At 29.7% G+C, this 12,709-nt stretch overlaps 1 protein-coding gene across 6 annotated transcripts; it reads left to right on the top strand.

The window, feature by feature from the left end:
- The first annotated feature begins 2,146 nt into the window (after positions 1-2,146).
- Galphas (G protein alpha s subunit) lies at positions 2,147-12,552 on the top strand. 6 transcript variants are annotated; one of them, XM_075735125.1, is made up of 13 exons: positions 2,162-2,961; positions 3,032-3,192; positions 3,268-3,948; positions 9,254-9,735; positions 9,811-9,883; positions 9,968-10,022; positions 10,090-10,209; positions 10,285-10,382; positions 10,449-10,577; positions 10,648-10,827; positions 10,890-11,020; positions 11,099-11,166; positions 11,233-12,552. In XM_075735125.1, exons 4-13 carry the CDS (start codon positions 9,597-9,599, stop codon positions 11,377-11,379), a joined length of 1,140 nt encoding a protein of 379 aa, XP_075591240.1. In that variant the 5' UTR covers positions 2,162-2,961; positions 3,032-3,192; positions 3,268-3,948; positions 9,254-9,596; the 3' UTR covers positions 11,380-12,552. The 6 variants fall into 6 exon arrangements, with proteins under 6 accessions (XP_075591238.1, XP_075591239.1, XP_046912160.1 ...); XM_075735123.1 differs by having other exon boundaries at positions 2,147-2,961; positions 10,890-11,166; XM_075735124.1 differs by having other exon boundaries at positions 2,147-2,965; positions 10,890-11,166.
- The last annotated feature ends 157 nt before the right edge of the window (positions 12,553-12,709 follow it).

Below are 12,709 nucleotides of genomic sequence, written 5' to 3'. Positions count from 1 at the left end.
TGAAATCTAAATCTCGCCGATCATTTATGTGACGATATTTTTTTTTATTATTGATATCAAGAATGATCTGCCATTCGATATATAGAGATCATCGACATCTGATAACGAAAATTCTTTGTGACAGTTTTTTTTTTTGGCCGATTATCTATATAAAAATCAATCCAGATAAACTTTTTTTGATGATGGAAACATGTCAATTTATACGGATGCATTAGCCATGCAAGTTCTAATAAACGCCTCAAGCAACTATTATTAATACTTATTTAATGTACTCGAAACCGTTCATATGCATGCACAGCATCTGACAAGATCATATTAGTTTTGATTAACCGGTTTGAAATAAATGAACTAAATTAGAGAAAAAAAATTTTAGGTACCATATTAACAGTAAGGAAATGATGATACTTTAATGAATCTAATAACAATCATTCTTATTATCAATTGTAGACAATTTTTATCTAACATTGTTTGTGTGTGTGTGTGTATACGCATATCACACATATACTTTGTTCGATCGATAATCATTTGATCAATATTTAATTCGATTTAATTGACTGGAACTGACCAGCCAAATGCCTGCTAACCCTGATTTACCGAACTTGATCAAATCGAATGATTACCCAACATTGAACAATACGTCCATCAATGAAGTTCCTCATACAATCGAAAGAGAAAGGAAAAAACATCACAGTAGAAAAAAAAATATTTAAAAAAAACTTTTCGCTATCAATTTTTTTTTCTTTAAAAGCCATAGACCCATCTATTCTTTTTCGATATGGATGGATGAATGGATCGTGTAGCAGACGAATAAATATCGATGCCGAATGGCTCCACATATCATGTCTAGTGCCTATTTTTTGTATTTTCTTTCGTTTGCTTTAGCCATGATCTACATTCCTTAGCTGGAATGGCGGTCACCGATTCAATCATTCAATGATGGTGATGATGAGCTATCCTTAATGATGATAATACTATCTAATAAATTCTAAACCTTGTATGTACCGCTACTTGAATATTTCTAATCGGTATATATAGAGATATAATAACAACATATGGACAGAAGACAATTGGAAATGAAAATAAATGAATGAAAACGCCTATAGTTGAAATGAGAAACGGTTCACCGTTATTATAATAATAGACAGGAACGGTCCAGAGTGATAGTAAATAGTTCTATGTTCTATGTTCTATGTTTAATCAAAATGGCTCTGTGTTCACACCATAATCATCAGGAATGAGCACATCATAGAATCATTATCATTATAACTCAGAATACATCATACATCTTATATTAACAATTTTTCTGTTAAAAAATATATAGCTTGATGATAGAATCCAGAATATCATTCATATAATTTCTACCGTACTACGACCAATAGAATTGTATACCGCTTCCTTTAAGCAGAAAAAAATAGATGGCCGGTCGGTACATAAGTGGTCAAACTTTTTCATAAACATAAAGTGTCTATGAAAGAAAAATTCTCTCGCTCCAAGTTGAGAATCCCTAGACCATTCTATTCTGGTTTTCATGAAAGAATCTGGATTCATGAAATTCTGATATGGACGCATGATTGTGGTATTATAAGGAACAAAAGTATAGCTTCGTTACTAGCAGCATTTGATATTTCATATCCTGTCAAAATATTTCTTCTAGGACCGAAACTATAGTGTGTCGGTCGTCGATCGGTGTTCCAAAATGATATTTTGACTACGAATTTTTTTTATTTTTTTTTTATTTCAAATCAAATCCAATGTACTACTACTTACTACTACCACAACGCAATGTTTATAACATTTGTTCATTCGTTTGATCTTGACAACGAATGGATATCTTTCTGGTAAATTCTACTACCACGATTGAAATTATTATTATTACTATCATCATCATCATCATCATCGTGATGAATATACACATTTCATTCACAATAATGATGATGATGATTATGTGGTAGTGGTTGTTTTATTTTTTCATTCTCTATGTTTTTCTATCTCTCACTTTCGAAAGGGAGCGAGCCAAAAAGACCTGAATTATATTTGATTTTTTTTTTTTTTTGGTTGAGACTCCTCATATTAGAGGCGAAACCACGGATACTCAATACAATTATGCACATATACATATACAAACACACAGTATACTTTTCTATGATGATGATGATGATGATGATCTCTATTCCACTCTCTTTTTCTCCCTCTATGTCCGTCTGTCTATTTTTCTCTTTCTATTTGTGTTTGTATGTGTGTCTGTATTAGTTTGGAGCCTTTATTTTTTTTTTCTCTTCTATTTTATATTCGTTATTTCTGAATTTTGGTCGATCATCGTGTTGATCATGATGATGTCGATGTTGTGGAAATAATAATAATAATGATGATTATGGTGATGGTTGATGATCAAGTGTCGTACAAATGGTATCCCGTTCTCATTTGAACGTCTCCAATGGATGATTTTTGGATGGCTGTGTTCTTGGATGTTGTAATGGTATTCAATCTTGCCGAATGTTGCTGATGTCAATATTACTTTGAATGCTTATTTTGTGTGTATGTGTGTGTGTGTGTGTATGAATGAATTCATCAAACATCGTGGATTTCCATTATTCATTCAATTCATTCATTCGTTTTTTTACCAATTGTACATATAAAATATTGATAAATTATGAATGAAGCTCATCTTTAATCATCATCGAAGTCAACAACAAATAATCAGCAAACATTATCCAAAAAAAAAAACGAATCCATCCATAAATCAAATGATCCGATCAAGACCACATTGTGACATAGTATTATTATTATTAATCATTTTTGTTAATGTTCATCATTATCAACTTGATCATACCCCTGTATAATCAATGATGATAATGTTAATGATGTCGAATTAGAGACGACCTACAAATTATTTTGTAACCTCGAAGAAAAATTAACCAAGAGGTGATTTTTTTTGTTAATTTTGTTTCTGCATCAAGAATCGTATGTATGTTTGTGTGTTTGTCTATCTGTATATGATACATACGAATAAATGGTTCAATCCTTTTCAAAGAATTAGCATCATCATAAAATTATGAATCTTATAGGTCTTTCAATGTGATGTAATTAGTGCAATCTTAGGTCATTCTGTTTCATTTTGTGTGTATAGACTTTATAACTCACAAAATTCAATATTAGAGATGACAAAAAAAATTATCCATTTGAATAAATGGGGTAAGTGTATTTTTGACTATATCTTTAATGATTATTATCACTAATATTTATTTCTTTTTTTCATTCATTCATTAGATTATTCTTCCAAATTTGACTAACTTTTTTTTCTTCAAAAATTGATTTTCTTTTGTGTGTGTGTGTATGTGTGTGTTTTTCAGTACATTATCCAACCGATCAAACAAAAGGCAACAAATATCATTGAAACACTGGTTGATGTTTTTCGATTTTGATTTCAACTTGTTCCCTTATTTTATTTTATTTTATTTTTTTTTTACTTTTTCATTTCTCATATACTTTCTATTTGTGTGTGTTTATGTTTTGTTTCTGTCACGAAATAAAAATTGCTTGTTGTCGTTGCTACAAAATTTCTGTGCATTTCTATGTATGCGTCTGTGTGTGTGTGTCATTTTCATCTCTCTTTGATATTCAATTCACAAAAATCATTCTGCCAATTCATCGTTGTCATCATCATATTATGCACCATTCCGATCATACCATATATACAAACACTGAAAAAAAAATAAAAAAAAAACTTAAACATCATCATCACCACACCCACCACCAACACCAAAATCATCGCCATTCAGTGTTCAACATTCAAAAAATAAAAAATGATTGTTATTAACGCTTGTGTTTATCGACAACTTTTTAGAGAATAAAATAAGAAGAATAAGAATAAAACAACACACCGAAAAATTTATTCTGATCAATCAGATGTTCCAGGATCTGAATATTTATATGATAAATGTCCATGTGGTTAGTATTATGTAATTGATGAAAAAAAATTATCATGCATTTAAAATTTGCATTCAAAACCAAAAAATTTTTTTATAAAAAAATGGTGATTGGATCGGTCATCAAGATTAAAAAAAAATTTGGAAAACATCCCTCAAATCAATCTCACCCATCAACATAGTAGTGATACAGGTGATTAGTGTTTATGATTACAGGAAAACATAACTGTTCATTTTTTAGTTTGATAATTTTGGCCCGTTGATTTGCAAAATAAAAATATTTTAGACCCTGTGAAAAAACGTAACAAAAAAAAAATTTACCGACACACACACACATTGTTATCTCGAAGGGGGGAAGAGAGAATCGTGGTAAATGGCAATGAGAGAAATGAAGATGATAGAGGATTATCGTGGCCGTACAAGTATATGGACTATGTGTGTATATTCGTTCCGTTTTTTTTTTCTATTGCTATCTCGTTCTCTCGACGACGTCCTCGACGCCTAACACACTCTTTCTCTTTTTCTATGTGTGTGTGTATGTGTGGAGTTTGTCGAGCTATTTTTAGATCAGGCAACCCAAAGAAAAGAAAGAAAAAAAATTTTTTCCTTTCCCTTGTTGTTCATTCGAGCCATTTGAGTCAATCTATCCTATCTAATATAAAAACACACACACATTGAGCATCCATTTCTTTTCATTAAATAAATTTTTCTATATTAATATCCCAAAAGAAGGTTCAAAGGTTGCCCATTTGGCTATAACATAGAATTATCATTTAGCCAATGAGTGATGACAATTGTTTTTTTTTCATTTTCTTGATTTGATTTTAATTTTCATTCATTCATTTATTCATTTTATTAATTTCATTAATGCTAGTTTGTCATTTTGTTGTTGATGATAGATATCAATCGGCATTTTTTTTTATTTTGAAGCCAGATCGCTCTGTGTGGTGATGTACTATTTTCATTCGTTTATTTTTTTTGTATATTGATTTGATTGTATTTGTATGTGTGTGTGTGTGTGTGTGTGTGTGTGTGTGTAATAGATTGATTGATTGAGGTTCGATTATTTTTATTTTTTTCACAAATATATCATTTGGATGTGTGTCTGTGAAAACACACACACACATATGATACCATATTTTATGAAGATATGATTGAACACATATAAATACACACACACACACAAAGATATATACTGATTTATATGTTTCATTCATTTATAATATATTTGGATTTCATTATGGTTCAAATATATAAATGTATTTATTATGTCTATGTTGTGATATTTTTTGTTGTTGTTGTTGTTGTTATTGGTGTTAGCAATATATATGATGATGATGATTTCTGGATTTTTTTTTTTTGGTTGCTAGTTGGCACCTAACTTTTCGCCGTGTCTGGGTTACATAACTTGTAAATGTTACTGTTGCTTTTTTTTGTTTTTTGTTTTGTTTTGTTTCGCGCTTGCTTGCTTGCTTGTTAGCTGTCAAATCAAATGTCGATTTTTCTTCCGTCTTTTTTTTTATTCTTGACAATAAATATATCCAATTAATTTTTTTTTCTTACTATGGAAGAAAGAATTTTTTGCAATTCATGATACATTACTCGTATTGATCGATTAGTTGTCAATCAAAAAGTCAAGTGCATCAATTTTAACCTTTATGACAAAAAAAAACTCAGTTAATTCTAATTCATAAAGGAAAAAAAATACCATTGACATTGGCAAGTGCGATAAAAAAAAAATTCTAAATCTATGTCGATCATCAGACAATCGTGAAAAGACCCCCACCTCAAATTGTAGAATATTTTTTAAAATTAGATTTTAAGTTGAATCTCATGAAGAAAATAGAAAAAATGATAATTAATAAAAAAAAATGAAGTGCAAAAATATACGTAGTAATCAATTATCAATTATATATTTAATGTGTGATGTGATGATGTGAATTGAATGAAAGTTTGAAAGATTGATCATATATGTTTTGAATTGCCAATATTAAGGAATAACATTATTAAACTAAAGAATTTTTTTTTTACTTTTCATAAAAATTTTTAACGTCATGTAATCATTATCTTAATGAATTAAAATTTTGTGTGTGTGTGTGTGAATGAATCAAGGTGGTAATGATTATAATTGTAAACAGCACCTTTCTGATTAAGCTTTTTCTCTTTTTGTTGATCAAAATGGCATCCACACACACAAACAAGCATGCTTCATACATTTTTTTTATATAAATTTTTGCACAATCCGTTGCCCATAATAGCTTTAGGCAAAATATTTCTAGTTGATGATGATATTCTGGTTGTTTATGTTATTTGTTGATGATTGGCGAAATTTTTTTTTTAAAAATGTTGATTATTTTGTGTACTCAACTTAAAATTATTTACATCATTATCTTTCATTCTGGTAGATACTATGCACAAAAAATTCTCTCTTTTTTATCTGTCTTTCAGTGTGTGTATGAGAAAGAGTCATAAGTCAAGCGGAAGAGTTGTTTGCCTATTAATTAAAATATTCTTGTTTATGATAATGATGAACTTTGCCACCACCACCATCATTGACATAAGTAAATGAGTAAAGAGAATATAGAAAAAAATGATTTCTTTGAAAAAGATTCATTCATTTCTTCATTATTCACCAATTATTTCACTAATTCTGCGTTTCTTATATATAACAAATGTGACGAAAAAATGAAAAGTAAATAATGATTATGATGATGTTGGCAATGATAGTGGTCTTACTTTTTTTTGTAGTAGAATTCAATAAATGATCATAGACAGTGAAAGCTGAGAGAATTTTTTTTTCAAAAATGAAAAATTCAAAAAAACCAAAGCTTTTTTTTGGATCATCGTCACACAGTTATCATTATTTTATTGTTATGATTTTAAAAGTTGTTGACTAATACCCAGAACGAATGATTGAGATTTTTTTTTGACATAAAAAAGAAGAATCAGCAATTACCAAAATCGTTAACATTTACCACAAAAATATGAAGAAAAAAAAATTCTTCTACCTCATCATTGAAACGAATGGGCTAATCATGAACATCTTTTTGTATACGATGAGCTTTGAAATTTGATGTGATCATTATTCATCCATTTCGTGATGACGAATATGCCGTAATTATAAACGATGGATGTTGAATACCGGTGCAAATATGTTTCCGGTTTTTTCATTCTAGTCATGATAATATTGGTTACGGTTTTGGTTTTTCTTTATTTTTATTCCATTTTTTTTACGATGTACGATTCTATCTATTTTTGGCTTTTGGTGGATGTGTTTATATTATGACTATTTTGAGGATGGTTACCCAATTGGTGATGACAATTACCTGGAATTTGTTCTCACTCTCTCAAAATATTTCGTTCATTGATATAACGTTCAGACGTCATCAACTTATACTTATTGTAGAGTTCTTTTAGTGTGCCTGAATCTTATTAAAACAAAGTTTACAACAAAAACTCCCAAATCTGTCATCGATTCAGTGAGAATTTTTGTTTTGTTTTGTTTTGTTTGGTTCTTGTGATGTTAAACGTCATAATCTTCTTACTGGATGTTGTTGTTTTTGATTTCATATTTTTAACCCCTAAAAAATTTATTCTTTGATATTCATTCATAGAATTGTGTTTTTTGTTTTTTTTCACTACAATTTTTTTTACGAATAGATTGTTATAAAATGTGTAGTAGTTGCATTCATATTAAAGCTAAAATAGAAAAACTTTGATTATTATAATAATAACTAAATTATCGTTGTTGGTTGGTACTCAACTACAACACTGGTATCATCATTATTTACAGAAACAAGGTGAATGGATATTAAAATAGAGGCGGTTAGTTGGCTGGTTGGTGTTAATAGTTATATTAATAGCATCGAATCATGCTAATTATATCACTGTCTTTATGTTTTCTATGCATTGCTCATGTTTTTTATTCTTGTGTTTTGGAAATATTCGTGTGTACAATCCTACCAATTGCCAATAATATTCGTAGAATCAAGCTATTTGAAGCTAATAGGTGATGTTCAAGTTTCCTATTATTTTCATCATTCTATCGTTTGTCAATGATGAATCCTAAGACGAACGAAATAAAAAATGATGATGAAATTGTCGTTCATTGGAGTTTGTCTTGCTGTTGTTGTACTACCAATGAATGTTATAGTTGATGCGGCCTTCCTGATGATGGTGACATCGGCATAAATTTCACCACTTAAAACGAAAAAAAAAATTGAAACCAATTGTTTCTATGTTTTTTTTTTTTTTGTTAAACCGATCCTTGTCGTCGTATAGGTTTATGGTCTGTTCTAGATTGTCGCCGTGGTCGTCGTCGTCGCCGCCACCACCGTTGTCATCGTTGTTGCTGTGTTCAATTATTATATGTAGATCAATTCAGGTAACAAAAACGACAAAAACTGGAAAGCGAAAAAAAAACTGTAAAACTGTACTGTCATCATTTTTTTTTCTCTGTTTTTCTAAATATGCGAATGATTCCCTTCATGATGATAATGCATGTGTGTGTGTGTTTGTATCTTATTGAATATTATTTATAAAAGTTGACTATGTTCAAAACCTGACAAAATACAATTGAATACAGTAGACAGAATAGACTTTTGTTTTTTTTTTATTTTTAAAATAAACATTTCTTTATTCCCATTTCCATTATATGGCTAGTATATCAATTTCAAAATAAATTTTATTATGATTTCCTTACATCTTCCATAAACACCAATTTGTTTGATCAATACAAATTGTGCTCAATATATAAGTATCTCGATTATTTAATCCAAGTGCTAATATATATCATTAAGTTGAAATTATTTAAATACCCAATATGGGGAATCAGTCTGATCTATCTATAGAAAAAATATCATTATATTATAAATATTTTAATCTCATCATCAAGTCGAGTTTGTGTGAGCATTTCTCAACCTAACTATAGCTTTCTTTACGCATTTACACTAATGACAACCAAATTGTAAAGGATCTCAATTTTTTTCATTCCATTTGTTTCTTTGTTTGATTGGCTTGTGTTAATCTATTAACTCAAGATACGACCAATGTGAAAAAAAATTATGGATCTAGGGTAGATCTCGATGATGCCGGCAATGACTCTCAAGTAGTCCATTTTTTTCGTTTACGTTAGGCTTATTTGTTTTCCTTATCTTGTTGTTTGGCTTTTCTCTGATTTTTTTCTATTACTGAAAAAATGAGCAACAGAATCATCAGCAATCATATTGATTTATTGATCAATTTATTTCCAATCATCTATTAATCATTTTTATATGGATTTTTTCTTTCTCTTTTTTTTGGCATCACCGTTTTTCCCTATTCAACAGGTGTCTACAACAGCAATCACATTTTAAATATTTGACCTTAAAAATAAAACGAGAAAAAGAATTTTTTGTCAGCAAATTAATAGATCATCGTTTTTCAATTCCTATATTTTTTTTCTGTCATCATAATCATCATTATCATCGTCATCAAAAAACATTAGCTTTTTCCGATTCTTATTGAATTTAAATAAATTCAAACCAAGTTTTTTTTTTGGTTCGATAATTCATCTACACCGCCGCCATCATTCTATCTGCCATTGATTTCTGTAATTTTGCTTGTGTTGGAACCACCAAGCTGGAATCTGATTCAGAAGCGAATCGGCGACCAAGTCTTCTGGCAAATGTAATGGGCTGCTTTGGTGGGTCAGGATCGAAAAACGATGCCGAAGAAGACAAACGCCGGCGTGAGGCGAATAAACGTATCGAAAAGCAAATACAAAAAGATAAACAAATATATAGAGCCACTCATCGGCTCCTTTTATTAGGTCAGGTCATCCATATTAATGTCGAATTGATCATATTTCAACTGATAATTTCCATTTTTTCTCTCTTTTCGATAGGCGCCGGTGAGTCTGGCAAGAGTACAATTGTCAAACAAATGAGAATATTACATGTTAATGGTTTCAGTGAAGAGTGAGTTTTTTTTCTTGATGAAAATGAAAAAAAATATGTCCGTTATATTCTTATTCTAAATATAATATATTTGAATCAAAACAGAGAAAAGAAGCAGAAAATCGAAGATATCAAGAAAAATATACGTGATGCCATATTGGTGAGTTTTCAAATTCAATTTCGTTCAACTATAATATAATAACTGTTTTATTTTTGTTTGGCTATAGACGATAACGGGTGCCATGAGCACTTTGGTTCCACCAATTCTACTCGAAGACCCTAATAACCAATGGATGGTTGACTATATACAAGATGTTGCCAGTAGTCCTGATTTCGATTATCCACCCGTATGTAGCCTAATCCTATGTGATATTAATTGATCTAACATTTTATTTTCCTTGAATATCAACCAAAAAAAACAGCAATTTTACGAATACACTGAAGCACTATGGAGAGACAGAGGTGTTCAAGCAACATTTGAACGATCCAATGAATATCAATTAATTGATTGTGCAAAATAGTATGTTATTTAATATCAATTTGAAATTTTATGAATTTTAAATAAACAATTTGTTTATCATTATAGTTTTTTAGATCGAGTTGATGTTATAAAAATGCCTGATTATACACCAAACGAACAAGACATTCTCAGATGTCGTGTTTTGACATCGGGTATTTTTGAGACAAAATTTCAAGTCGAAAAAGTTAATTTCCAGTAAGTATTTTTTCATAAGAAAAAAAAATGATTGCTTAAACTTATCTATTCAAATTTCGTTCAACTTTAGTATGTTTGACGTTGGTGGCCAAAGAGACGAACGTCGAAAATGGATACAATGTTTCAATGATGTCACTGCCATTATTTTTGTTACTGCATGTAGTAGCTACAATATGGTGCTCAGAGAAGATCCCAATCAAAATAGATTACGTGAATCACTTGATTTGTTCAAAAGTATTTGGAATAATAGGTAAAATTAATGATAAAATGTATTATTCAATATAATTGTTGAATTTTTTTTTCTGAAATTAGATGGCTGAGGACAATCTCAGTTATATTATTTCTAAATAAACAAGATCTTCTCGCCGAAAAAGTCAAAGCGGGAAAGTCTAAGATAGAAGATTACTTTCCAGAATATACCCACTACCAGACGCCACCAGATGGTAAATTAACTTTGATTCGAATTAAAACAAAAAATTCTGATTCATTTTGTCTACTGTCTTTTTTTCCATCGCATTTAGCTGTATTCGATCCGGGTGAATCACCGGAATTTATTCGGGCAAAATATTTTATTCGCGATGAATTTCTGGTAAGTGTAATATGATTGATATCCACGAATAATTTCTAATTTTTGATTTTTTTTCTCCTCACACAGAGAATAAGCACCGCCAGTGGAGATGGAAAACATTATTGCTATCCTCATTTTACCTGTGCCGTTGATACTGAAAACATCAGGAGAGTATTCAACGATTGCCGTGACATAATACAACGGATGCATCTTCGTCAATATGAGCTATTGTGATCTTTATCTTCTCTCTCTTTCTTTCTTATTTTATTATTGCTACTATAATTATTCTCATTCTGAGTTATCATCATTATCATCTACGACTTTTTCATTACTTTTTGTTCTGTCGGTTTTTAGTGCATCAATTTTTTTGAAAAAATTTTCAAACGAAAAATATTCGCTTCACAACAAACAAATGCAAGGGCTGAAAAACACACACCACCATTACTGTGCATACTATTATAACTTTGTATAAAAAAAATTGCATGAAAATTCATTTTTAAAAAAAATCTGCTCCCGAAATAATATATTATTGGATTGATGTATAATCCATAATTGTGAAAGAATTCTCTTTTTGCTTTTGTTCTTGTTGTTATTGTTCTTTTGTACAGAATTTCAATTGACAATTATTCTTTTTTTTTCGAGACAAAAAAAATAAACATTTGTCTCCATACATTGTTCACATAAACACTAAATACACACCTACACTGAATGATTTATTGATAAAATTTCAATCGCCATCACTGGGGAAAAAGTTCACATCTATGATTTATTTGGCTTAATGCGAATGGTGATTTATATAATAATATTATCTAATATTAATAAATTGTTTGTACATGTTACACATACACATCATCATCATTATCATCATTACCTTGATGACCATTAGGTTTACACACGCCCACAAATTACACAAATCTGCCCATTTATATCATCGAATTCATTTTATTATTACATGTGAATTACACCTACACACACACACACACACGACCATTGATAATTTGATCATCATGATGATAATTGTTATCACAATTTTACCATTATATACACAATGACACACCACCATAATGCCGTCGCCAAATTTTTTTTCGCTCTCACACTTTTTGTTCTTTTTTTTGTAATTGATGATTGATCACATTTGTAATCAACAGACAAACAAACAACATAAAGACATACGGATGATATTTTAGAATCGAATTGTTTAAACAAAGCAAACTAAAAAAAAATGTTCCAAAAATGACATTTTAAATATTCTTTTTTTTGTTTTCATATGGGAAAAAAAAGAAAATTCTTGAAACGACCAAATCCGACTCCAATTCTATATATCATTATCTTATTTCAGAAAAAAAATCAAGCGATAATTTTTACTATGAATATCTTGTTAATTATATAAAAAAATTATTCCTCATGAAAGTTCCTTTGACAAGTTTGTTTGGGTTATTGACTGGAAGTTTAAAACTGACATTTTAATTGATTGATTGATAAATCATTTTCACTTTGAGTCTAGATTGAAAGATTTTTTGCTAAACTCTAAAATATATTAGCATAACTTGTAATTATTACACCG

Source organism: Dermatophagoides farinae, chromosome 1 (genome assembly GCF_024713945.1).
Source record: "Dermatophagoides farinae isolate YC_2012a chromosome 1, ASM2471394v1, whole genome shotgun sequence".
In the NCBI taxonomy this organism is placed as follows: domain Eukaryota; kingdom Metazoa; phylum Arthropoda; class Arachnida; order Sarcoptiformes; family Pyroglyphidae; genus Dermatophagoides; species Dermatophagoides farinae.
The sequence above is the reverse complement of the archived record's forward strand: the minus strand, read 5'-3'. Positions and strand labels throughout refer to the sequence as shown.

Excerpts from the sequence above, each read along its gene's own strand:
- Galphas (XM_075735123.1), top strand. The coding sequence starts at position 9,597 with ATGGGCTGCTTTGGTGGGTCAGGATCGAAAAACGATGCCGAAGAAGAC. Across the intron at positions 9,736-9,810 it reads TCATCGGCTCCTTTTATTAG|GCGCCGGTGAGTCTGGCAAG; the intron begins GTCAGGTCATCC and ends TCTTTTCGATAG. Across the intron at positions 10,828-10,889 it reads AAAAGTATTTGGAATAATAG|ATGGCTGAGGACAATCTCAG; the intron begins GTAAAATTAATG and ends TTCTGAAATTAG.